General features: G+C 39.2%; 2 protein-coding genes across 2 annotated transcripts in view; both read right to left on the minus strand.

Annotated features, from left to right (window-relative positions):
• Nucleotides 1–659: 659 nt before the first annotated feature.
• Nucleotides 660–3,108, minus strand: hcrt (hypocretin neuropeptide precursor). Its single transcript, XM_011477947.3, has 2 exons — nt 2,964–3,108; nt 660–1,341 (listed from the first exon to the last, which is right to left on the minus strand). Exons 1-2 carry the CDS (start codon nt 3,015–3,017, stop codon nt 976–978), a joined length of 420 nt encoding a protein of 139 aa, XP_011476249.1. The 5' UTR covers nt 3,018–3,108; the 3' UTR covers nt 660–975.
• A 1,580-nt stretch (nt 3,109–4,688) lies between these two features.
• LOC101171670 (inactive phospholipase C-like protein 2) overlaps nt 4,689–27,809 on the minus strand; it is a 78,972-nt gene continuing 55,851 nt past the window's right edge. Inside the window, exons 3-6 of the mRNA XM_011477948.3 lie at nt 27,438–27,641; nt 24,733–24,808; nt 11,779–11,888; nt 4,689–6,259 (exon numbers count right to left, since the gene is read on the minus strand). Coding sequence (XP_011476250.1) covers nt 5,801–6,259; nt 11,779–11,888; nt 24,733–24,808; nt 27,438–27,641 — 849 coding nt within the window. The 3' untranslated portion in view covers nt 4,689–5,800. The remainder of the gene's footprint in view (nt 6,260–11,778; nt 11,889–24,732; nt 24,809–27,437; nt 27,642–27,809) is intronic.

A 27,809-nucleotide genomic window follows, 5' to 3' on the forward strand; every position in this document is an offset into this window, starting at 1 on the left:
CACATGATCTTCTCTCAGTCCTCCTCTGGATCGTCCAGATTTCTGGGAACTTTAGACGAGACCAAGACACTTCAGGTCGTTGGCCAATTCCCTTATGTAGTTTTAGACTGTTTTCTCACAGTTCTTAGGATCATTTTGTACCCCGCCAGGTGAGATCTTTCATGGAGCTCCAGCAGATTGCCACTTTTTTGCTCCAACAGTTGATCTCTTCTCAGCAAAAGAGGGCTACATTCTCGTCCTCTTCTGTGGCTACAATCTTGTCCCTGGTGTCCTCAGGCAGCTCTTTGGTAGTGGTGAAGAGGTTGCTGTCTGACTGTTTATGTGTGTGGACAGGTGTCTCTTATACAGATAACCTATTCAAACAGGTGGTATTAATACTGGTAATGAGTGGAGGATAAAATAACTTCTTAAACTATAGAAATCAGTTTTAACTTACATTTAAAATTATGTGGAATATACCAAAGACCAAATGGACCATAGGACACATTTTGGATATTTTTCTCTTACATTGATGCCACTAGGGTTTCGTACGGGTTAAAGAAGGAATAACAGGCCTGTGAGGGACAGAATTCTTGCTTTTTTGTAGGAGATACATATACACATGTATATATATATATATACATAGTGTGAGTGGTTCAGTCACTACTTTCTGGTTTAAGAGAAGAAGCCTTTTACTTCATTGATCGAGATATTTCACACACTTCAGATTTACAATGACTTTTTGATTTAATCTCCAGTCTATAATTATAGAAGAAAAGTATTTTCCTTCCTTAATCACACAAACTCAAATGATTTACAGTCAGCACAATGATTTTTATTGAGTCACCAAACCTTTTGAGACACATTTGTGGAGCTTTCCGACATCGCCTTGTAAAAGAAAAATGTAAGAAAATAAAGGAAAGAGTCTGTCCAGAAGAAAAGAAGTGACAGTGACCTCTTCAGTTTTTTTAAATACCTGTCCTAGTATCATTTATTTTAGAAAGGAAAAGGTGTCACGATAGTGGTTTTAGACAGGGCCAACCACTTCATGTACTCCTCCCCTGCCATCTCCTCAGTCCTCTTCCCCATGGTCAGGATTCCTGCTGCTTGGTTCCTGGAGCTGTGAAGAAGTTGCTGGAGTCGACTTTCCAGGCGATGCTCCTCCTCGTTCCGCTTTCCCAGAGTGAGGATCCCAGCAGCAGCATCTCCTGCACGGGCTCCACCAAAACTCTTATTGCCAGAGCCACAGAACAGCGCGTAAAGGGGACAGGACCGAGACGGTTTTCTGCAGCACTCGGCCACACTGTGAGGGTCACAGTCCGCTTGAGACAGGAGCAGCATCAACACGAGGGCCAGGGATTTCTGCTCAGCAAAACAATCAGACATTCCGAGCAAAAAGTCATCCAAAGGAAACTTCCATTTAAGATACTTCCTATCTGACAGCCGGCATTTTATTAAGTACTCGGTGGCATTTCCACTGCAAAAACGGAATTCTAAGAAAGGTCTTTATTTTGAGAAAAATTGTCTTTTCTGTCTTATAAGAAAAATAATTTTATCAATACAGTTTTTCAATAGCAAAAGAATCTTAAGAAAACATGATAGAAATTTTCATAAGAATTCTTGATCAGACCATTTTTCATTCCCCATTGGCAGATTTATTTAGCTTATTTGAAGAAAATTATTTAAATTTGAAGACTTCTAGACTTATTTGTTTCGGCACATGTTTGGTGGCTGGCTCAGAGAAGACAATTTAAAAAAAGAATGCAATTAAAATATAACATAAAGTAAAATGATTGTAAAGGATTGCAAACTTTTGCTAAGATGGTTGTTCAATTAATTAATAAAATGTTTTTCTTTAAGTTTGTCCCACAACCTGCTTTAATCTTGGTGAACATAATAATATTAACTTTGTTAGACATTTAATATATTCTACCGGGTTTTTCAGTTGTTCTAACTTATTTTGGTTTTTCAACCTTTCCAGTCTTTTTTTCAAAATCAGTTACGAAAATTTTGTTTTTTTCATTAATAGCTTCAAAACAGACACAAGAAAACTTTTGCTCCTAACTCTTGACAATAGAAAAACTTGATTTGAGAATAAAAAAAAAAACGTAAACTGGAGAGTTCAGTTTGGTTCAATTTTAAGAAAAAGTTCAATAAATGAAGCAAAGATAGACCAACATTCATTGTCATTATTCTTTATTTTCTAAGAATAAGTGCTAGTTTTAGATTTCATGAGACTTTATTAAGATGGGCCAACTTGTACATGTTCGCATTCTGTTCTAAAATGAGTAATTTCCACTTATTACACTATTTTTGGCACTGCAATCGAAATGAACTACAATTAGGTAGATAAAAACTCAAAACAAAATCAAATCATTTGTTTAGAAGACTTATTATTGGTCTGTTAACATTCGATTTGAAGTAATTCTAACAGTTAGCTTTTTTATCTTATTTTTCCCTTTTAAAGGCTTTGTGGAACTCTTGGTTTCTAGATTTTTATATCTTACTATAGGATTTCTTGTTTAGTAAAGTTACTTGTTGCATATACAGATTATTTTACAACTTTTTCGTGTTTCTTTTGTCCTTTTTTTGGGCTACCTCTTTTTGCAGTCTGCACTAGCAAAGAAATGCCTTCTGTTTGTCGAACTTTTGACCAAAGAGCTTTAGCTAAATTCCTGGTTAAACAGAGATCATATATTTTTATGATTGCGATATCAGCCAACAGCATTAATATTGGTGGAGCATAGTGTGTATTTGGAGTTCTTAAGTAACATTAATTTACACAAAAAGAGATGGAAAAAAACAAACATTTAATAGATTTTTGTTAACGCGTGATACATCTGTCTACATGCTTGATGGTGTGTTCATGCTGTAACTACTCTGAACTAAAGCCATTGGCCTAAAGAAGCTTTCAGGAATAAAGTCTTACACACAGTACTAAAAGTACAAATATTAGTGATAAAGAAGAAAACGAAATGTTTTACCCTGTTGGACGTCTCCATTCCAGCTGCTCTGTAGACGTTTGAGGGGTCCCACATCTTCTGTCTGGTGTTAAAGGTAGTCTAGTTTTCTTATCACTTCATGGAGCAAACGGAGGTCTTTTATATAGTTCTGTGTGGTCCACATCATCATTCCTCAAACCGGCCGTGGTCATGACAAAAACGTACTTTTTTTTAATATCTCATTGAAAGTGCGCCGTCAAGCTTGCAGCCGTTAATTAGACTCGTGTTTCAGAACATCTCCAGGACGTTTTTGAAGAAGTGCAGAAATGTCTTTGTAGGGTTTATTAGGAGATTCCAGCACAATGAGTGCAGAGAGACTCCAGTCAATTAGCTAATGTGTTTGCTGATTCAAAGATACAACACAGAAACGTAGAAAGAAAAACACATTATTATCTTTGACTTTTCTGATGACAAACATGTTTGAAGGGCATACTAATGAGGGGTCATATTTGTTTTAAACAATGTATCATAGTGACGCAACAGAATTGACAAAACAATTGACTTATTTTTAGCATTTGCAGCTAAAATTAACAAAAAGTGATGTTTTATTAAACTTTTTAGTCCAAATTAAATCTTTGATTTAATGATTTTTGGTTAAAACATCACATTTCCTTAAAAAGCAACAACCGACTGTTGAACTCTTGAATCTTCACTATCATTTATCTAATATTTGTTGCCATCTCATGGACATTAATATGCACTGCTTTCAATAAACACAATCAGTCATGATAGAATAAAAGGCCCAGATCAATAAAGAAATCCTTTTAAATCAAGATCAACTAACTGAGTACCACAGCACTTCAGAGGAAATCAATATGCTTTTATAAAACCGTATCGATTTCTTTAGATTGAGCGTGAAGGTTGCTTTCAATATGTTCTAAAAGGCTGGTTAGCATGTTTGTGTGTAAAGGTCAGTCTTAGTGTGAAGTTACATCATTTTCAGAGCAGCTCGATTTTGTACTTGAGCTTATAAGGGTTCTGTTTAGTTTGGTTTTTTCATGTTGTTTTTGGTCATGTTCTAAGTTGCCCTTTGTCTGTCACCATGCCTGGTCTCCTGCATTGACAGAAAGACCTGTGCAGGGTCACCGTGAACACTCCTTTCTGTTTTCTATGGAGGATCGCTGGGGCCGCTCCTCTTCATGTCTATTCCTGAGGAAGGTCGCCGGGGCCACTCTTCATGTTCCCTGTCCCAGAGGATGGCCACTGTTTCTCCCCCTTGGCCATGTTTCCTGTTCCAGAGGAGAGTTGTCTGAGGCGCTACTCTTCATGTACATTCCTGTGGAGGATCGCCGGGGCCGCTCCTCTTCATGTCTGTTCCTTTTGATGGTTGCCAGGGTCATACTTTATTTTCCCCCCTTCAGGTGTCCAGTCTCTGGTGAGAGTCGTTGGGACTGCTCCTCTTCATGTCTGTTCCTTGTCACCCCTAACCCAAACTGTTTTCTGGACTTCTTTTTGTTTTGTTCCCCCACTCCTCTCAGGTGTTTGGGCATCTGGGATCTGCCCTTTTGGGGTGGGGTACAGCACGGGTTCTGTTTAGTTTGGTTTTGGCCATGTTCTGACTTGCCCTTCGTCTTTCACCATGCCTGCTCTCCTTCATTTTGGGCCCTCCATCACCAGTTCTTGAAACAAGTGGATACTTGTATTCACTCATAAGGATTTGCATGTTTTCCAATCAAAGGGTTAAGAACAAAAAGTGGACGAAATTACTCAAGATTAACAATGAAATCAGGTTTAATGGGCTGCTTAAAGTAACTCTTACAGAAATTCACTTTGAACTAAAACACACGTCAGGTTGTTGTTTGACCGCCGTGTTGTGGTCCCACATGCACTGATGAGCTCCACACGACAATCTGTGCCAAATCACTGAAGATGTGCAAGTAGAGTTAGAAAAGAATCTGAACAAAAACTAACAACAGTTAGATTATCAATCATTAATGTCTGATAATCATTTTAGCAATATATGTTCCCTTCATACATATTACATACAATATACATTTATAGTCACTTCTTTGCTGACAGCAGTACCGTCTTTTGTTGGACCACTCGCCTGATGCCGGCAGAGTCAACTACTCCAGTTGCCCGCTGCGCTCAGTCACTTAAGGATGTGGGCAAAGACACAAAAGATTTGCGGGGTGGGATCCGGACTGGCGGCAGCCTAAAGATATGACTGAACACATCAGCTGTGCATCATTTTTATATTAGCTTTACAGCTCCTTGGGTTGTGCTGAGGTTGTCATTCGTGACTCCTAAAGTGCCTAGGCTAGTATCTCGGGTATAGTTTGTACACCTAGAATTAAAACCGCTGCCGTTTAATTGAAAGAAGTAAAGAGATTTGCTTTTGGGTTTGTGTCCAAAGGAGCGGTGTGAAAATGTGGAAACAAAAATACAACGACATGGTGTGTCTTAAGAATAAGAACTAAAAAAAAAAAGGCAAATATGTGGCTTAAAAAGCCAGCATGATGTAAAGCCTGTACCCACAGAGTTGGGGGCATGTGAACGTCACTGCCCAGAGAGACACAGACTGAGTTTAAACAACTCCCAGCTGTTGCCCATGTTGTGAAAAAAGAAGCAGAGATGGAGGCTTTCTGTTTAAAGTGAGAAACAAACTGATTCTTCCTCCTTCAGCTCACTTCTCAGACGCGCGTTTCACTTCTAACCCTGCGAGTCTTCCTCACCATTGCACCCTCATTGACTCTGGCTGCAACACTCTCCATCTCTGTTGGCTTACTGTCCTTCTTCCCTTCTACACCCATCGCTCTCTGAGTCTCACTCTCTCTGTCTCTCTTTGGGCAGGATTCTCTGTGGGCACAGGCTACGAGTCAGCAGGATCCTCCTGGATAGTCACTGATCGTCTCTTGGTCCCTCTCGGGGACTGGGTCCAGAGGTCCTGCCGCCCTCTGCTGTTGGCTATGTACCTGAAAGTGAGTCTGGGGAAGGGGAGGAGGCTGAGGGTAGGCTGGCGGTTTGGAATCAGTTTGGGTGGTGGGGGGAGCCGGAGGCGGGGGATGTACCTGGGGATACTGGAGGGGATGGGAGTGCGGATGAGCCTGAGGTGGAATCTGGGATTGGATTTTGGGCTGATAAAACGGATGAGGCTGTGGGTGGAGCTTGGCTGGAGGCTGCTGCTGTATTTGCAGTGGCTGGTGCTGAGGATGGTGCTGCAGCTGTGGGGAAGCTGCTCCATTTTTATTGAGGCCGCAGGACTGAGCTGCATAGTGGATCTGACGCAGAGTGTCCAGTGCCTCGCTCTTGGCATGCTTCAGCAGGTCTGCTTGGCCCTGACATTGTAATAGACAAAATGACAAAAAACAGAGACAAAGCAAAACAAAAGAAATTGTTAATTGGTCTACTCATACAAATTTTATACAACAACCCAGAAAAAAAATCCTAAATATCATTCGCATATTATTCTCCATAGGAGTAATTTGATCTTTTAACTTATTAAATAAGGACGTTTTAAGTAAATAAACCCTAAATTATGCATTTTATGTTGATGCATTAAGTAAAAGCAACCAGAAGGGGGCAGTATAACCCAACTGGAATGCTTTTGGTCGTTTGCCAGCCCTTTGTATGCTCTTCTCAGCTGGTGAATTGAACCTTCATATGGTGATAATGTTACACTATGTTTCTGCTCTTCATATGAGCACCCCAGAGAGGAATCACTGCCATATGTGGAGGAAGTGGTCAAGCCAGGCATCCTGCATTACAGCTCTGTCAAGTAAATCTGGGCCACAGCCATGGGCGTCTGCCTTCTTAGGCTGGCTGTCAGCGCCAAGTGGGAATGAAGTCGAGGTCGCTCCACGAGCAGCTACTTCTGCGTGCGAGAGCCTCATGTATTATTATTAGCAGTAAGAAAAAGGAGAAGAAAAAAAGTCCGCATCCACTGCCTCCCACAGGCCTCTTATCACCGCTGAGGGTGTTCACTTCAACGTGTGCTCTGGAGAAAGTGGAGAGCATTTGCCATCTCATCTGTGAATCTGCATATTCTGAACCGCAGTCTGTCTGGTCTGCTGCAACAGCTTGATGGGCCGACATCTCCAGACCTGCTATCCACGGTGACAGAGATGCTGGATTAGTCCTTAGCAGGATGACATATTGCAGGAGAAGTAAAGGTGAACACAGGTGGCCAACGTTCAGCCCTCTGATAATGAAATTAAGGTGCAAGTGGCCTTTTGCTCTACCAGGACCCGGAAAAAGTCTTGATTATAAGACTCGTGACTCACCAGGCACAAAACAAGAGAGGAGCTTTTCTTGTGCTTTAACAGTCACATCATGACAGGTCTTGTAGGTGATGCTAACTCCTATAGCTGAGCTATTCACAGGACCCGGCATAATATGTCCTCACTATACTCCGGTTAAATAACCAAAAATGTTTAAAAATCTATGTAAAAATGCATTATTCATTCATCTTCTTCCGTTTATTCCCTTTCGGGGTCACAGGGCTGCCGGAGCCTATCCCAGCTGCTTGTGGGCGAAGGCAGGGGGCACCCTGGACAGATCCCCAGTCTGTCGCAGGGTATGGATAAAAAAAAGAAAAAGATTCAAATATGAATGCTCAGGACTTGAACAAACTTCATATTTTTTTTAAAAAGCTGCTCGCTTTTCGTTTTGATTCTACTTCCTGCTGACACAAGGACTCAGCGAGTGACAGGATTGCTCAAAAACTGTCATTCGCCATGACAGCTCTGATCTTAACATCATTGTCAAACTACAGTTGAACTAGGAGATAAAGAGACCAAGAGAGGATGCAGCTCCTTCTCTTCCTCCTCACTCCTTTCAGATGCCAGATTCTTCATCACTGCCTCCACCAGTGACCGCTTCCCGTCCTGCTAAGAATTTGGAGAGGTCGACCGGCAAAATAACTGGAAATGACTGCCAGGCTTGGCAAAAAACACTAGGTTCTCGCCAAATGTTCAGTATGTGGCAAAGATTACACATGCAGAGAAGAAGAAGGAGGAAGAGGAGGATCTCATCCTCGTCAGGATGCCTTTCTCTTGACCTAATAGGCTCATCGAATGAAGAGGGGGACGATGAGATGACAAAAGAGGGTAGTGTTTGTTTTGAAAGACTCCATTGAAAGGAGTTATGGATGAGGTAGGCAGCAATGGCCGCAGAGAGAGCTGGGGTGACTGGGGAGTCCATCTGTCAGGCAGATTCTGGTTTTGGAGAGAAACAAAAACAAAAACGTAATGGCTCAAGCTTTGAAGAAAAGTGGTTTTTTTTCTTATTGAAGGGGTGAAATCACATTCTAGTATCAAAACTTGATACTAAGATCTATAGTTTGCACAATAAACCCTTCTAGAATTCAGTGACACGTTTTTGTCCTGTTTCACCTTTTCTTGTCTCCTTCTATGTACGTTCCTGTTTTTTCATCTTAAGTTTTCTTGGTTTGAAGTACAGACTTCATAATTATATTCAAATAATAATCAGGGCATACTCTTTAGCTCTTTCAAGTACCTATTTGTTTCAGGTTGTTGTTTTTTTACATAGCTTGAGATTCCAGGTCATAAAACCCATGAAAACAGGACATTTATATTTCTTTTTAAATGGAATTATGGACATTTTTTTGTGAAGGGTCTGTTGGAGCTCTAATTTCAGTTCAGATGTAACATAAAAATGTAGTTTATATTACAATGAGAGACGCATTTGTGTAGTTACCCCCCAAATAAGGGAAACACAGCCAAAAAATATTGGATTTATTCAAATCTATTATTAAATAAGAATTGGATCAAATTTGAATCCACTTAATATGGAATGTAGAGCTTGTTTTGTGGCTGGTTTAGTTGTTTCTTTGAAATTCTAGCAGCTATTAGAGATTCTTCAGAACTCTGCAGCCCGGGTTCTTACAAGTACCAAAACAGTAGACCACATCAGTCCAGTTCTGAGGTCTTTCCACTGTCTGTCTGCCAGAGGATAGACTTTAAAGTTAGACCCACACAATAAATCTCATAATTATCGTTACCGTGATACCAAACTGGGCGATACGATCATATGGTTACTTTAAATGTGCTAAAACAATCTTATTTAGGCTGCCAAGGGAGCTACTTTTGTGCAGCTGTAGGGTGGTCAACCTCTAATTGGAAGATTTGTGTCAATCGGAAGCAGGTTTGATTCCAGCGTCTTCCCTGGGGCAAGACGCTGAACCAAGACGCTGAATGGTGAGGTTTTCTTATATCGTGCAGCCCTAACCAAAACCCATAATTGACCTCCTGACCCACTATGTACCAAGCAGACCTCTCTGGATCCGGTCTTTTGTCAGTTCCTAGAGTCCAAACCAAACATGGAAAAGCTGCATTCAGCTTCTATGCTTCACATATCTCGAACAGATTTCCAGAAAGCATTAGATCAGTTGAAAAAATCAGTTTATATACATCCAGGTTAAAGACCCACCTGTTCTCAGCTGCATTTGTTTGGTTTTTATTTAAAAAGTCTACATCTGCACTGTTACTTTACTTTGAATTCAGTTCATTTTACGCTTTCTTTTAAATTTCCGTTTAATGATGAAACCGTTCCTATTTCTTATGTAAAGCACTTTGAATTGTCTTTGTACACATAGTATACAAATAAACTTGTCTTCTTTTACTTGTATCTCTATCGTTTTTGTTTGTTTTAGAACTCCAGTCACTTGACGCAGTGACATTTTACAGGCCTTAACCACTGAGTCTCTACATTTTGTGTTTTCTCCACATTTTCAGTGTTGTCTAAAGCGTGGTTTCAACGGGGTAACAGGAGGGACATCTTTTTTTTAACATAATCCTGTTGCCCTCTGAATGCATCCTAGTCACCTTCAGTTTAGCATGTGCAGGCACACAGAAACATATGGTCATGGGTTATACCTCCCTGTAAACAAAACAGGCGGGCCAAGCTTAGTAGTGAAGGGTCGTGGCTGTCAGCAGCCTGCAGGAACACCTGCTTAGCACTCAGGGCTGAACAAAATCTAACGAGCTTTGCTCCTTTAGGGACCTTTCCAGTTTATATTAAGCCTAAAAGCCCACTATATCAAATAATTGACAAAATAGCCTTTTTTTTTAATACCTTTTGATGTAACCCACATTCTGCAACATGAGATACAGATTATGTTATGATTGATATGATGAGTTAGGATACGATGATAATTTGGGAAGTTTTTGCTCACCAATGTTAGTTTAAGATGCAAAAATATTAACGCGAGTATTCAAGAAAAGAAAAACACTGTATTAAATGCACAGTTTCAATTTTGATGCACATATTTTTAACATTAAGTAACTGCAATATAAAAAAAAATGATTATCAACAAATTTTGCATTCTTCCTATCCAACATTGAGCAACAAATTACGAGTTATTCTCATTATAAAATTTTTAAAATAGACAAAACTTTTGCTGCTAAGTGTGTGTACAGTTTCATGGAAGCAGCCCTAAATATATTATTATAAATAGATTATATTTTTATAGATATTATTCAGTAAAAGACCACATTTGTTGATTTTTCCCTGATGGTTGTAAAAAGTGCTCTTTCTGTCAGAAAGCTGGAGAAAACATCCAACATCTTTTGGGGGATTGTTCCATTCTTTCCATGTCTCACAGTCATGTAATAAGGTATTATTTTTTTTTGGAAGACTTAATTTTGCCTTCCAATGAAACGTATATAGTAAATGTAATCACAAATTGGCAAAATATTATAAACTTAAGAGAAAATGGTCTGGGAAAGTTCCCTTATTAGATATTTTTAAAGAAACAGGTCTAAAAATATATTTGGCCTCTATGGAATAATAAAAAACGATTTTTTGAAAGCCGATTTAAAGTTTGTTACTTCTTGTTTTGACATATTTACGGTTTAAATGATAATGTAAAACAACATTTACGATTTGGTTTGAATGTTTTAATTGTTTCAGAGAAATCTATTATTACTTGTGCCAAGACTAACCTTATTGTGAAAAACCAGAAGTGCTTGTGTTTTGAAGGTGAGTTTTAAGATCTGTACTGAGTGTAAAAAAAAAAAAAAAAAGTCTAAAACACCTAATAATTGGTCATCCGTGGAAAAAGTTGAGAAAAGCCGTGATCTTTCAGGTGAAATTTTCACAGATTCAAAAAGCAAAGAACCTTCTACTGTCTCTAGTGGAATGATCCTCCACTACATGAATACATACAATGGGATTTTAGGGAAATGTTTGATCATTTTTCTTTTGCTAAAATGTTCTGCTCATCAAAGATCAGACAAACAGATAAAGCTTCTCATCGGAATTCCTAAAACGTAAAACAACAATGATGGCATTTAAGAAAAAAAGCTATTCCAAGGTTGCAAATCTGGCAAATGTTTTGAAGTCATGAGATAATTCTGTCCTGCCAACTTTTCCCTATTTAGCCAAGCATGTTGTGTACCAGAAGTATTCATAGAGGAAATAAGATGAGATCATTGGTCAGCCTTATCTCTTCTGTCATGGGACAAGTAAGGACAAGAAGGCTTTTGGGACAGCAACACCCTCAAGACGTGGCTGGGTGGGGCTCAGTGGTTACTTCTGTGAGTCCACCAACAAGTGTGAACAATCCTGGCAAGTCTTGTCAAGATGGTTAATTTGAGCAAATGAAATAAAACAACACTTAAAATCAGGACTAATTACTTAAGAGATTAAGGGATTAGAGCAGAGAGAATCACAATTAGCCAAGGGAGCTTTTTTTAAGACATCACGTGAGTGACTCTCAGCGATGGTGTCTGGGAAAGCTCCTCCTGCTGGTTAAAGTAAATGAAAATCCAAAATAATGTGTATTTAAAAGCATTACCATGTGGATAGGAATAAGTGACTTGTGTTGGAGGCTCACCTTAAGCACAGTGATGTTCCAAGCGTAGCTCTCCATGGCTTTCTGAAGTTTGCGGCCTTTGAGGCCCTCCTTTGCTCCAATGCGGTGCAGGTCCTCATGGAAGTCCAGACCTGTCAGACACAGAAACTGTATGATGCTGCGGCCACAAAGTGACAATAGTCCTTCTGCAAAGTTGATACAAATTTAAAATCCAACACAAATATGACTGCAAAAAAGTATTTAAGGTACGATTGAAAGTCACTGTATAGGGCCCCACATGGCATAGCAGTGTCCAGCTGAAGAGGCACAATTCAGAATAACCTCTAATTAACCTATCAGTGTGTCAAGCTTCATTTAGCTTCAACAGACCTTCACTAATCCCCTAAAGCTCCAGGAGCAAAACTGCTGAACTCGTGTGTCTCAGCCTTCATGTCAGTCACTGACAGATAACCTTAAGTCACCCCAGCTTTGATTTAGTGCAATGAAACACAATTTGCTTCAATTCACAGCAGCTCTTTTTCTGATTTCATTCATTAGCTGAGTTCTTTTTCAAAAGCTAAAAGAAAAATCCTTCAACTTAAAGAACCCCTTTCGTGAAAATTGTGTTTTTGGTGTTCTTAACATGTTCTTGAGTCATTTTTCTGGCGATGGAGGATATATATAAAGAAAATTAAGCTCAAATTTGCATTTCTGAAAATTTCTTTACTCAAATAGCTGTGAATAAGGAGTAGATGAAAAAATTCCATTTGTAAAAAAGCCTATTTGTGCCGTAGAAAATACATGGGTGGGCCACAAGCTCTGAGCTCTCAGCAAAGGGGAGGGGAAAGGAGGATTGCTCTGCGCCAGTGATCCCGCCCACAACTAATTAACTACTGCAGCTCTTCAGGAACTATGTCCTTGAAAGCACTTTTGTGGTTAATCTAATCATGATTAAAAGACCACTGGGAACACTTAAAATAGATCAAAAGATGACTGAAGTGGGAATTGAACTACCAAACTGAACAAAGTTCTTCAAAATTAATAAAAATGTTTACATTTGTTAGTTTATCCTTCATGGAACTACATGAGATGTATTGTCTCTTACTATAAAAAGTCTTAATGCAGTTCTAACATTCACAGGTGTGTTGTTATGCACACCTGTGAATATAATCCCACCTCCCTTGTGCAAAAAAGTGCCAAAATCCCCGCCCTATCACTAATCAGACACTTATGGTGCACAGTCTGTGCAAAATCCCAGCTACAGAGCACCCAAGTTTAATGAACAGCAATTTAATCTCAGAATCTGTTGAAGCAAATGAGTTGCTGCTGGTGCATAGCTGAGCCATGAAAGTTTGCCATCATGAGAGATGAAGTAATGAGGAATACAAGGAGCTGAACAAGTTAGCCAAAGGCAGTTTAGCATTACAGCAAAGCATTTAATGTGACGATTATTGAACTTTGCATTCCCCAAACAGTAATACAGTTGCTGTTGCTTACTGCCATATTAACTGTGAAATCTGAGCTAATGAACAAATTGTGGCCCTGCGGCTCCTTGTGGAGGAGCAAGGGTCTTATGAGGTTCAGAGACGGAGGAACTTAGAGGGAGACATTTCTCTTTTGAGTAAAAATCGCCTGGCGATGCTTGGAGTATCAGTGAAGAGTAAATACTGCAGCAGCAGCGCACCTTTTCCTCCAATTTCAGGAAAAAAACAACAACTCCAGGCTTCAGGCAAGAGCTAAAAAAGGTTGTAAATAATAAACCCCTAATAGAATTTTTACATCTCAAAACACAAATGAAAAAAGGCACGTTTTAAAAAGGTGCTAACTCAGAGACTCCTGGTAATTACATCAGTTTACTTTATTAATTTATCTCAGCGTAAATATCCTCTGGGGCCAAGGGCAGTGTCTTCGCCGAAAAAATAAGAGCAGAATTTTCTGCTGCTGCAGTGAAAAGGAATCCTTCATTACAAACTCACAGACACCGAACTGCTGTCCTTGTTGGGTCTGTATGTTTACGGAGATCCCAAAACCAATACTCACATAAATAACAACAGCTGCAGAAGGAAAATAAATGGAAAAAATGGAATAGAAAAGCAGCAAACCCAAGGGAATTTTTAGTTCTTAAATAGTTTAGTTCTTCAATAGTTTAATAAATATTGTGCAAAAGGTCTGAAAATCTACATTTTTTTTAGATTTAGAAGTTCTATTTCCTCTTCTGGTCAGATTTAAATTTTACATCCTGCAAAAAGGTGACGTATTTTCCATTTCTATCTCAATAAACTTACACCTTTTGAAAGAATGCAAGAAAAACATCATTTGAAAAACAGGAATACTGAGACGGGATTCAAGTTTGTATGGAGCTAGCCTGTTCATTAAATGGGATAACTGAAACAGCTTGACAGTGAAGTGGACTGACTTTGTAAAACTATCTCCTAAACCTCTTGAAACACTACAGGAAGTCCAAATGCTGCTCTGAAGCTACTGTACCGTTCGGAAGACTGCCATATTTAAGACACCTCCTTGAGGAAGACCGTTGATGCTACCAATCATTAGGTGGCACATCCACAATAGCGCATCTAGTGTGGTGTTCACACTAGACAGGCAGGGAGGAGCTTCTTCTTATTATTCTTCTTTTGTTTTTCCACCATTCACCTGCACATGTCTGCCACCTACAGTTTAAAAATGTCTCTGCGAAATGTCAAAGGGGTGCAAATCACATGAATCTTTCCCCAGGCTCTTTCTTTCACAGTTCTATTCCGATTTATGAAAGACTTGGTGTCATAAAATGAAAAAAAGGAGAAGCCGGTTGTGCAATTTTTGGTGAGCTTATCTGCCTGAGGGTGGTTTGAGTGTAGCTTGACTGTTTGAACGTGAACATGACTAACTGAACGTTCAATGTGGTTCTATTTAACATCTTTACTTTGTTTGCAATGCACTGCCAAATAGAAGGAAAATCCTCTCATATGCATTCCCCTTCCTTTGTGACTCCCTTTCATCCTAAAGAAGCATGTGCCTGTCAACACCTCTATTAAACACCTCACACTAGAGGTAAACAGCTCTGCCTCTGCTCCAAAAATGTCATTATTATTCCATGACAGAATTACCCACAAGGAAATTGAAAAAACATAATCAAAAGCAGCCTTCTACTTCTAAACATGGGATTCCTGAACTCTACAAAGCTGCTGCTAAACACATGTATTATTGATCAGGAAATAAAATGCCGTCTTTTTGCATTCCCTCATAGTGTTTTGAATACCATGAGAAGGAGCAGCAATTTAGGCTAAGACAACCATCTTATTAAATTCAAGTGTTTAATTAAAGACCCACTCCAATGAAAACTGGGTGTTTTAAACTCCTTGCTGTGGCTTTTTTCTCACGATAAAGGACATTTATAGAGAAAATGAAGCTTACCATTGCAATTCTGTGTATATCTATTTAATTATCATTATTATCAACCATTCTGATGCATCCACTTGTAGATGACTAAATCCATGAACCATTCCTCATCCGAGCTGGCATCTGGCTCAAAGCAGTACGGCTGGATAGCTCCAATATTGCTTACTATTTTGTTGCACCGATGTGATTGTGAGAGGCTGTAAGCTAGCAGGAATACAGAGAGCTCATAGGAATAGGGAGGGGAAGTTTAAATGTTACACCGGGGGACAAAAACAGCCCATTTTGTTGGGTTTTATCACTCAGCTCACCTTTTTCAGAGTTTATGTCCAGTTCTTTTAAATTCCATTTTTGAATCACTCCAGATCGCCAGGTTTAAATAGTTATTTTCAACTTCCACTCCTACATTCCTGTCCTTGAACATTACCAAGGATGGATCCCTGAGCTTTACTCTCACGATAGCTGGACTTTCTCATGTCTTGCCCCCGAAAGTCAAAGCATGCATTCTTCTCTCTAAAATCTATAATTTTATTTGATTAGAAGCCTTAAGAAACTTAGAAATAAAAATGAGAATTCTATCAAAACGAAAGACCTCTAACCCAGAAACTAAATAGAAATAGCTACAGGGATTGGGTCAACCTTTTTTACTGCAGACTGTTTGACTGTAAGTTATGTTAAATACTTTATCAGCCTGCAATGCTTATACTATTTTATAGTTTTAATGTATTTTCTTTTATTTAACATCTATTTTTTTGCTATCGATGCAAATATTTTATTAATTTAATATTATTATTATTATGCATCAAACCACTACATCCAAACTTCTTCAATTCAATTTAGCATCTATTTCAAAGCAAAAACACAAGTATTTTTTTTCCCAAGTGGAAATAAATACAACCATTAGGGTGCTAATTGCTGCTATCCAAAATGAACAGACAAAAAAGAAAATCAAGACAACTTGATATTCTAAAAGAAAATTGCCCTTGGGTTCTCTAGGGATAGAGATAAAAAAAACACATATTCTGTGCTACAGCTTGATAAATATTATAAATAAAAAAAGGAAAAATTCCTGTACAAAATTTGTACAAAGTCTTGTTTAAAAACGTCAACTGATCTAGATGAGTTCCTGTCAAAAATGAAGGCATTTGGAACATCAACATGTATTGGCACTGATTTTGATTTTAAAGATGCAAACAATGTTGTTTGTGCTCAATCATATCAATTACTTGTTATCAGCTAATAACACAGCCATGGTCTTTAAATTAGCTTTGTGAACAAAAACAGTTCAAAAGGTTGATTTGATCTTTTGAAAGATGTCAGATTAAATAAAAATAAAGGCAAAAGGCATTTTAAATAGTATTGAACAACCGAAGGGCAAACCATTCTCCTGACTGCCAGAGAAAGAAATTTGTCTAGTCAAAATATGTTTTAAATCCATCAAAACTAAATTTGTCAGAGTTCTACCACTTCACTTTTGATACTTTTGAAAAGCCCTACATGACCTCTGTAGATACCAAAATGAGTTAATTCAATATTATGCTTCATTTGGGAGACATTCAGGTTTAGAAGTGCCCTCTACAGAGGACAGATTTGCATTGCTGGTAGTCAAGACGCTATAGTTTGGGTAACAGCCACTGCTTTAAATCAATCAATGAGGGTTCTTCTCTCCAAGCTGGTTTAAAATAATACATTGTTTAAATGCACCACTTATAGAGCTCAATGCTGTCCTTGAAACCTTTGATCTAATTCAGCATGTAAGTTGCCCCAACCACAGCAGAGGGCACACTCTGGACCTGCTCATCACAAAGGGGGTTAATATTTACAATGTCAGTGTGGTTGATGTCGCCCTCTCTGATCATTTCTGTGTATTCTTTGACCTGTCTGTTGCTCCCAAACCACCGCCTGGCCCTGCAGTTGTCCAAAGGAGACAAATAAATGAGAGCACTAGGGCACAGTTTGTAGAAATGATAAACCCTGAAAACGCCTCTGGTGCCAATGTTGATGAAATGCTGAATTCTGTTACTTCTAGCATCTTGAATGTTCTGGATGCCATTGCCCCTATGAAGGTTAAATTGAGAAAACATAGACAGAAAGCTCCCTGGAGGAACGATGATCTAGTCAGGGCACAGAAACAACAGTGCCGCAGAGCTGAGCGAAAGTGGCGCAAGTCAAAACTCCAGGGGCCTCATTTATAAAACTTTGCGTAGGATTTGCGTCAGAAGTGGCGTACGGATGAAACATAGGACGTGCGTACGCACAGAAATATTCGGATTTATGAAACCGTGCGCACGCACATCCTACGCATCTTTCCCTTAATAAATCACAACCAATTCTAAATGCAGCACAGCTTTTGCGGCCTCATGACACGCCCATATTTGCCCATAAATAGTCCGTGAAACGCCCACAAATGAATATTCATTGATTGCGAAACCATGGCACACACCGAGAGGAAATGAAAAAAACGTAACTTCACTCAATGTGAAGTAGAAGTTATCGTTGGCGAGGTGGAAAAGAGGAGAAAAGTGTTGTTTGGAGGGCACAGTGTGGGCATTACTAATGCCAAAAAGGCACGTGAGTGGCAAACGGTGGCAGACGCCATAAATGCTGTAACCTCACAACCTCGGACCGTGGTTAAATAAAGAAGAAATGTTCGGACATCAAAGTCGAGGCAAAAAAACGTCTGGCGCTGCATCGCCAGAGTGTGTCTGCCACGGGGGGGACACCGGAGCTGACCCCTCTTGATGAGAGACAAGCGGCAAGAATTGGGGAATCCCTTAGTGGAGTGGTGACTGAGGCGCAGGGGGACGCCGACGCGCCAGATGCACCGGGTGACACACCCCCAAAAGCCCGCAGAGGTCCAACAGGACGGCTCGAGGAAGTCGGAACCGGCTCATAAGCCACTCGTCCTCGTTTGCCAGCACGTCTTCTTGCTGTCTAAAGATGCGTTCACTCCGAATTCTTCCATTTGCCACATCTTCTAAGAGCGCAAGATCAGCCATTGTGCGTCATTACGCATTGTGATGGGGCATTTTATTTCCCTCCATTTAATTGCATCTGACAAGCTACAGATGTCGGTAATAATCGACGTGGAAACGGGAAATTGTTCAGCGCAAATGTAATTTCTTGTTGCATTCTGAATGGTTGAGACATACGCCATACATTGTTTTATCAAAAATAAAACAAACTGAAGGCATATGTATGAATACCATAATTCTGTAGCTTATGAAGACATGTTTTACTATGTAAACAACTTTCCCTAGTGGACAATTAATGCATCTCTCTCTATCTATCCATCTGTCTGTCTGATTGCACCTATATCTGCTCCGCCAGACGGACACATTGACGGGAATATCAGTTTTGTACATTATTTCGTTCTGTTAACTATATTATTTATGAGGATGAATTGCACAACATGCCAATATTGCAGAACATTTTTCACTTTTCTTTTTGCAAATAAGTGTTCATTTGAATTTCTGTTGTAATTTTCGTCAGATTTTTTTTTATTTGTTTCACTGCTGATCGATCAAACGGGTGTTCGTGTAGGCTGTTAATTGTAAGACTTGTTTTGTGAAGTCTTCATGTTATTTCTGAGAGGCAGTATTGTCATTTTCACTTTCACTTTTACGTGTTTCTTCCATCTGCAGACGGTGTCGCCGTTTCTCATTTCACCCGTTTTTGTGCGTACGCCTGGGTCAGAGCTTGCGTGAAGGACCGCACATTTTCCCGTCAAGTTTGCTTTTTATAAATCTCAACTATTGCGTAGAGAGTGGCGTACGCCTTCTTTTGTGCGTACGCAACGTTTATAAATGAGGCCCCAGGTTCATTATGAAATGTATAAGGGGGAGTTGTACGCTTACAACCAGATCTTATGCAGAACAAGGGAAAGGTACTTCTCTGAAATCATTGGAAGTTGCAGCAGCAACTCTCGTGTCCTGTTCACAACAGTAAACAGTTTAACTAACCCTCCAACCCAGCTACCAATAGAACTGGTTTGCACACCTAAATGTAATGAGTTTGCTGTATTTTTTAATGACAAGGTTCAGGGCATTAAAAAAGCCATCAACTCCACAACACATATAACTATCGAACGGCCACCTACTCACTCTAAGCTGACTCACTTTGTACCTGTCACTGACCAAACTGTCCAAGAGACCATCACCCGTCTGAGCTCGTCTACATGCTGCCTTGATGTGTTACCCACTAGATTTCTAAAGTATGTCCTGAACAGTGTGTTGCCATCAATTACTCAAATAGTTAACATGTCTCTTCAATCTGGAATATTTCCAGAGGCCTTAAAAACTGCAGTCATTAAACCTCTCCTGAAGAAAAGCGGTCTTGATCCCACTGTACTGAATAATTACAGACCTATCTCTAATCTGCCATTTTTAGGAAAAGTCCTTGAAAAAGTTGTCTACCAACAGCTCATTGACTTTCTCTTATTAAACAATTCATTTGATGTTTTCCAGTCAGGTTTTAGACCCCATCATAGCACAGAAACTGCTCTTATCAAGGTAACCAATGACATCCGCCTGAACACTGATGATGGCAAAGTCACTGTCTTAATCCTGCTAGACCTGAGTGCTGCCTTTGATACTGTTGATCATGGGATCTTTTTGCACAGACTCCAAGACTGGGTTGGCATCTCTGGACCAGCTAAAATCTGGAACAGCCTCCCTGAAGTCGTAAGACAGGCCTCTTCTGTGTTCATGTTCAAATCTAGACTTAAAACATTTCTGTTTAGCCGTGTATATGACTGAAAGGTCCTATCTGCACTTTTCTTTCCTTTCCTTCCTTTATTTTTAAATCAGTTTTCAATTTTTTTTTTCTTTTCTTTTAAAGTAAATTTTATGTTGATTATTTCTATGATGTACTGTGATTTTAATGCATTTTTCTGTTTTGTGAAGCACCTTGAATTACTTTGTGTATGAATTGTGCTATACAAATAAACTTGCCTTGTCTTGCCTTATAGAGATGTACAGTAATTATTACAAAGTTCTGGTCCAGGACTAAAGTTTTTTCCAGTTAGATTTATGACAATTAGTGTTGTTCTGGCGTTAACCTGTTTTAATAAACTTTAAAGACTAATGACAAGTTACTGAAGCTACAGATCTTTCACAAAGATTCAAAGTATTAACTGCCTGAACACCCAGTTAGTTTCTGCATTAGACATTAAAAATGTTTTAAACAAAGTGAAATCAATGAAAACAATACTTGTCTTAAGTATTATGAGTACTTCTTATATTTGCTTCAATATTAAAACTTCACTAAAAATTATTTTCATTGTGATTTTTCCTTAATCCATATTTAAATTGAAATGGAAATTCTCTGAATTCTTATTTACTTTTCCGCTTTGCTTGGTCATTCTCTTCTGAGCCTTGTTTTTCTCTGTGAAGCCCTCGTACTTGAAACGTCCCTCATAAATAAACGTAGACCTCTGCATTCAGACTGTATTAATGTTCACACACCAGCGGGTGAACACAGTGTACACAAAAACCAAGTGGAAGCATCTGGAGGAGCACAGTGTGCTTTCCTGCTGTTTTCCTAGTCTCCCATTATCCATGTGTGATTGCAAGCCTCCCCCCGGGGGGAATAATCCAACACCTCTCCATCCTCATCAACATGTAAGCTTCATCGCCCAAATTAAACGGATTTACTGCAACGATGATTGTGCATAAAGTAAAAATGGACTTGCTGTTGGGAAGCTGACATCAATAAAAACTCACATTAATCCATCTAGTTTTAAGAAAAATTGCACAATCGGCTTCTCTTTTTGAATTTTAAACTCGTATTGTAACAACAACAATCATAGCCTTTACATAAGCATACAAAAAGCTGACAGGTCCTTCCGATTCCACAGTTTCACTCTGATGGCATCAGCCCATCCTCTAACAGCCCCCTTATTTCTGCTCCCAACACTGCAATTACAACAAAATTGCACATCTGCTTTTTTTAGATCTATACACAAGAACTTCAAGCACACGAAAACTCAACATTTTGACAGTGTTCCAAAAAGCCCTCTGAGGAATCTAAGAGCTGCTGAGACAAAAAAAAAAAAAACAACATAAACAGCATTGGTCACCATCGTCCGGATTTCAGATATGTTCAAGTTTTCAAGATAAAAAGACTAATAATTGCAGCAAAATATAGAAAGAGCAAGAAATGCTCTGCCTGGGGCTACCAGAGCAGAATGCTGCATTTGATACACTAGATCAATCTTTTACTTAAAAGGCTGAGAAGTTTGGGTCTCTCTGGTACTGTTCTTATTTGGTTTTACTCCCACACATATCGAAAAGCCTTTGTAAGTATGGATACATACCCCTTAAGAGTTCATCAAATCAAATGTGGGGTTCCCTAAGGATCAATTTTAGGCCCACTACTTTTTAACCTATACATGCTGCCACTTAGGTAAGTCATTAGAAAGTATGCTTTCATAGCTACGCTGATGACACACAACTTTACATTGCTGTGTCGCCTCATTATGGAGAATCAATTAACACATTTTTTAACTGTATTTTAGACATAAAGTCATGGATGGCAGAGAATCTACAGCTCAACCCAGACAAACTAGAGGTTTTAGTTATCAGTTCTAAAGACAAGACAGAAATTATTTCCAATCTAAAAAATTGTAAAACTTCCCAGAGTGTAAAAAGCCCAGCTAATTTTGACAGATATTTTTTTAATATAACAGAAACAGGATTTTATCATATGAATAATATTGCCAGAGTCTGTCCATTTCTCTGTCTTGCCAGCACAGAAATGCTAACACATGCTTTTATTTCTAGCAGATTAGATTATTGCAATGCCCTACTCTGTGGAGGATATCAAACCTTCAACTTCTAAAATTGTCAAAGTTTTTTTTTTTTTTGGTTTTTAAATAGAAAAATATTCATTCAATGTAATTCACTTTATGATACATGAATATGAAATTACTTTAAAAATTAGGTTTGGCTACAAGGAGACATCCTGTTTTGGATAGGTTAAAGTGACCATTATAGACATTTATTATGTAATGAGTTGTTTGTCACTAGTTGTGTTTGTATTAAAGGGTTTTTGAAAGTTTTTACAACTGGTGTTCATTTGCTTTAGGCAAAGTTGCCAGATTTTCTTTTTAAACCCTCCTTCTTTTGTTTGCATGCTTCAAAGCCTGTTTACGTCAGAGAATAGAAGTGTACATTCCCTATTTCCTTTCAGCTTTTATGCCTGACTTACTGCTATCAACACTACAGCAAATGCCTGACAGCCACAACAGACACACAATGAAGCAACGCAGAGAAGTCTGCGTTTGAGGACGGCATTAGTTCGGCCGTCAGTGCAGGGGGCAGGGAGAGGGAGAGAGGGGGCGACGGGGTGAGTGCTATGTTTGGCATGCAGCTGAGCGCCCTCACGGCTGCCAACACAATCCATTTGTCTCAGACTATAATTGTTCTCACTTAAAAAAAACAAAAAAACAGGAAACGTTAAACTAAGGATCCTCCACAAAGAAAGTTAATCATCTGATGGAAGCTCATGGAGGTTTTTACTGTTAGCAGCTGACTAAGCACCAGCCTCAGATATCCTGTATTTGGCGCTTCCATTTGTGAGGGCTTTAAGCTCAGCGTAGCTCTGTGCTCCCAGATCTGGTCTGGGGTACTTTGGAGCCAGGGGACGGCTTTGCAATTGAATCCACAGAGTTCAGCCAACATCCCTGGGTAATTACCACACACATCTCAGCCTGGCTTGCTGTGCTGCAGTGAGTGAAGCATATCGTGGCCACTGACACATGGGAATAAAGCTGGGCACAGGGGGTTTAAATTGGCTTACTCGCGTGAGGATCTGGGGCCGGGATGTGACACTTAGTGAGCCCCAGTTGTCATCAACAAAACCAACAGCTGGAGATATGAAAAATTAAATAAATGATTTTCACAGTGATGTCAATAATTATACATGTCATAACACTAAAAGCTAATTATGAAGTGAAATCGATTTGTTTGAAGACATTTATGAGCTCTTTGGCTTATTGACTGAAAACCAACAATACAGAAGTCTTTCTCTCTTAGCGGAGAGAAAACTAAGCATCACAACATAAACTGAAGTAATTATATACTACACTAAAACAAATCTGCCTAAAACAAATACATTTATTTTCTAAACCTGCCAAATCGCTTTTGGGGTCATGGTGTTGCTGGAGCCTATCCTAGACACTGTAAACCAAAGGGTTTGCAAGTCAATTTCATTGAGATTTAACCTCTTTTCTATGAGGTGCTGTGGTGCTAACCACTACCACAATGCAGCCTACTTAAAAATAAAACTCAATATTTTGAACCACATTCTATGGCTAAATAAAATCACTAGTTTGGGAATGAAAACTCTTAAAGTCCCGCTCCGATAATCTTTTGATTATTGTAAAAGTGTTCTAGTGGTCTTTTCAGTATTATTATGTTGTCAAAAATCTGTGTTTTTGTCTAGGACATTGTTTCTGCAGAAAGGCAGGAGTTTATCAGACATTCGACTCTGACTTGCGGTACTGAGCAACCCCGTCCTCCTTTCCCGTCATCCAGCCATCTGTTTATAGCTCTTCCGCTAGCTTACAGCCCCTCACACCCCCAACCTGACATGACTGGTTCAACAAAAACAGCGAGCAATAATGAAGTTATCCAGCTGTACAGTTTGGAGCCAACTGCCAGCTCAGACGAGGAAAACAAAGACCTGCGTGGATCTAGATGTATAAAGGTGAATGCATCAGAAAAAAGCAGAGCGGGAACTTTTGTCGCTAATGATTCGCAATGAGTTCAATAAAAAATATACTCAGAAATGCTATTCTGCGCTTAATTTCCTAAATATTTTACTCCATCATCAGACACAAAAATGTGTTACAAACACCAAAAAACACCATTTTCATTGAAGTGTTTTATTATGATTTGGAGATTATTAAATAAATAGCCAGAAAATGTAGCTGTCATTATTCTTCAATATGCTGTATTGTCCGTGCACATTTATTATATGGAGGAAAAAAAATCAAGAGGTTTCCTATAAAGAAGCAGAGCTAATGAGGAACAATTAGTGAATGTAAAGAAAGCTCGAGGGAAGACGCTACAATATTTTTTAATTTGAAGCCATTTCTTGACTAATGATCTTATCCTGGTCAATTTGAATCCTTGTGTGGAAAGCTTGACTGCTTACAACAGGAACCTTTTAAAAAGAAAAAACCTAATGAAACACTTCCTCAATGCCATCCTTTTTTCTTTGACAAACGCTGTCCCCTTTCACTCCGCACTCTGTCAAACCTTTTCATTTCCCTGCTTCCCTCAAAGGATGTTTATGCTCCCTGTCCTCTTTCCCCTTCAGCTCTTTGTCTGTGCGGCTGGCTGATTGTTTTAACCTGCCCACAGCCCATAACTACAATGTGCTGACTCACTGATGATGGCCTGTTCTATTGACAGCAGCCACTGCTGTTGATGTTGATGGAAATGATGTGGGAGTGGAAACACTATGCTAATTGTGTCAAGCACAAAGACAGGACACGTAACATTCTAAATGCTGCAAACCGAGGTAAAAAAAAAAGGGGGTTCTTGTTGTGATACAATCGGTTTCAGGAAACTTGCTCATCCTTTAAAGGCTACGTACCTGCCCTTTGTGCTTGTGTAAGCTTGGAGTAGACGACATCAGCTGACTCAATCAGTGTTTTGCTGGTCTGGATCATCTAAGGGGGAAGAATAGAAAAATGATGTGAATTCATGTCTTTCAAAGCCTTCATTTCAGGCAAAACAAATCAGCCTCTCATGTCTGTGCTGAGAGGCAAGTGAGGAGGCAACACCACAAAAAAAAACCCATCTAATGAAATGTTTTGAGGTGGTTGACGAATTTCTTAGTTGTAAATAATTTCATCGTTTTGTTTATACTTTGATTGGGCTCATGAAAATCTGCTTTGCAGGCATGAAAATCATTCCGTTCGTGACATTGTTTAGCTGTTACATTAGTAGCAGTGAAATCACTATAAAAGCAAGTAAATTATTAGACAGCCTATTAAAAAAAGAACTATTTTTGTTTACATAAGAAAAAAATGATTAAGAAGATAGTTAAGCCCTTATTGGGTTTCCATAACCAGAGGTGTGCAACTAAAACCCAGCGAGAGCGGGAAAATTCCACTTTACTTTATACTTTTATCAATGTTTTTGTGGTCATTAAACCTTTCATTAATTTAATGTAGCTTTTAAATAATTAAATAATAACGGTGTTGTGTTTTTCTACATAGAACAATTCCAAACTTTGTTTACTTTTGACAACAGCACATACAAGTTCCTTTTAAACTTCAAAGTGAAGACTTTGATTCAGGTAATCCGTCAACCTCCTCCTGCAGGTATGATGAGGAGCAGCTGCACTGCAGCTCTCTGAAGAAGGCTAATGAAGTTTCACGCTCTTGTGGGAGACAGGAAGTGAGCTGTCGGAGCATACGTGCCTTCTTCTTTCTCGTTTTTTTTCTATGAGAACTGATTTTGTTTTTACAAAGTGAACTGATCACTGATTTTGGAAACCCCCCTTCTCTGATCTCACAAATGAAACTGGAAATTTGAAACTGTAATTTTCATGTGTGGCTAAAAAATGCCGCAAAAGGAGGAGAAAATGTTTTGGGCCGCATTTCTTGCTGAAATCAATATAAAAATTGTGAAAACTGTAAAACCAGAAATTTAATGTGTTTTTTTTTGTGTATTTCTGCCTTTGTGTGCATTCATTCAAATTTTTTGTATCAATGTGTGCTCGTCAAGCTTGACCTCTGGAAACAGACCTCCCTTGTTGTTTTGTTCAGCACAGGGTTATTATGTTTGCTGGCTGCAGCCCACATGTGGGTTACCAGGGACACAGACTTCACACAGATATGCTATGGTCAATGGCCTGGTGTTGGCAGCCATGCTGCCATGAAGTCATTAGCCTACACACATGTATAAACACACACACCAACACACACACACAGGCCTCTCTGTTCTTGAGCAGGGAGTGTGGCAGCCGGCCAATCTTAGGAACAAACACACTGCTGCAGCGGTGCCGGCTGCAGACTATGGATTTAATGCACACACAGCCTTTCGAAAAGCCCAAATGTTTGGCATCTTGATTCACAAACTATAGTAACTCAACATAAAGGATTTATTTTTATATTCTAGGAGCATAGAAAATTTTAGAACACATTTTTTCACTTCCTTGCATGTCTGAAGCAACCATAACAGCCTCAAATAACAACGTGCCACATTTTAGATGGGGTTACATGCTTTGAGGCATCTTCAGAAGAAGAGAAAAAGTTAATTTAGGATCCTTTATGCCCAAATAGAACTGCTGTAGATGTCTTGACCAGAGCAGCATGGATGCTGCAGCCTGATCAATGACCCACTTCAGCTCCCACATTTCTCACCAGGGGAGGGGGGGGGGCTGCAGGAACCGCAGTTGATAAGTCCATCCAGGGTTCTTCAAACCCTTTGTGTCGATTGGTAAAGAAAATTAAAAATAATTTTGAAGAAAGGCAGGATGATAGAGAGAGATGTGAAACATGAGTCCAGTGCAGGGGTCTGTTATCTTTTATAAAAGTCATTCATGTATTTCTTACTGAATACAACCCGATAGGAACCACAACGTCTTCTTTCCCATTTTAGAAAAATAAGGCATTGCTTTGTATTTATGTTACTATTATGATAAATATAAATGAACTATTGTGTTTTTTGGCATAAATAAAACATTAGAATATATATCCTTTAAAAAAAAAAGATATAAATAACTTTTGACATGACTTCCTTTCAAAATAAAATACATCCTGGTTATATTGGATCATCTTGTTGCAGCAACTGTAGCAACCTTGACCGTTTTTTATAGTTGTTGGAGCATTTCAGCCAGAAATTTATAGATGAAAACTAACTAACCCTTACTGTATTTCCTGTGTTGAACATTGGGAAATCCGCTATATGTATGAATTCTGGATGCATTTACTTGATCTCCAATCGATTTTCTGTGGTTCACGGAATCTGTCAAAATGTTTTAGTACGTTTTCGGTAACCTATGAAGCTGCACCACTTGATGGATTGTTGGAGCATTATGGGTGCTTCAACTGTTTGTAAATGAGTTGAATCAAGTTTGACTTATCCATTTTGTCTCCCTTGATGTCCCTTGTAGTCCAAAAATATTTTACTTTTTAATGAAAAACATTGTATTTCATTTAACCAGATGAAGGCGTAAAATGTGGCTCCTGGGCCTCAAGTTGCAGACCCCTGGTCGCGCAGATGGTTCGATCACCCTATTAAAAAGATTCCGAAAATGTTCATGCATGCTTGTGTGCGCTGGCAGTTTACCATATCGTAGGCGTTGAGGACTTTGCGCAGAAGCTCAGGCACGGGACCCTGAGCTTCCATGGTGGGGTAGGTCTCGCTCAGGTCAACCGTTACTTGCAGAGATCGCTCGCTGTTCATGAGCCAGGTGGACACAGTGAGGATGCACTGCTTCATGTTGGCTGCAGGGGTCAGGCCACAGAGCTCTTTAAAGGAAACCATGGCATTCTGAAAAGAAATACACATATTTTTGAACATTTAACAACTTAAAGGTGTATATCTTTAATGGCAAGGTCAAATTATGGACTAACATTAACAAGAAAATAAAACATCTTAACAAATGTTAGGATCTGTGCTCATCTGGATATATTTAAAGTTTCTGTAGAACCTTCAGTT

The sequence above is a fragment of the Oryzias latipes genome, chromosome 8 (assembly GCF_002234675.1).
Source record: "Oryzias latipes chromosome 8, ASM223467v1".
Taxonomy (NCBI): domain Eukaryota; kingdom Metazoa; phylum Chordata; class Actinopteri; order Beloniformes; family Adrianichthyidae; genus Oryzias; species Oryzias latipes.

Bases quoted from the DNA above. Each gene is read 5' to 3' on its own strand.
- hcrt (XM_011477947.3), bottom strand. From the start codon at position 3,017: ATGTGGGACCCCTCAAACGTCTACAGAGCAGCTGGAATGGAGACGTCC. The intron at 1,342-2,963 runs GTAAAACATTTC...TTTGCTGAGCAG, and splicing joins GAATGGAGACGTCCAACAGG to AAATCCCTGGCCCTCGTGTT.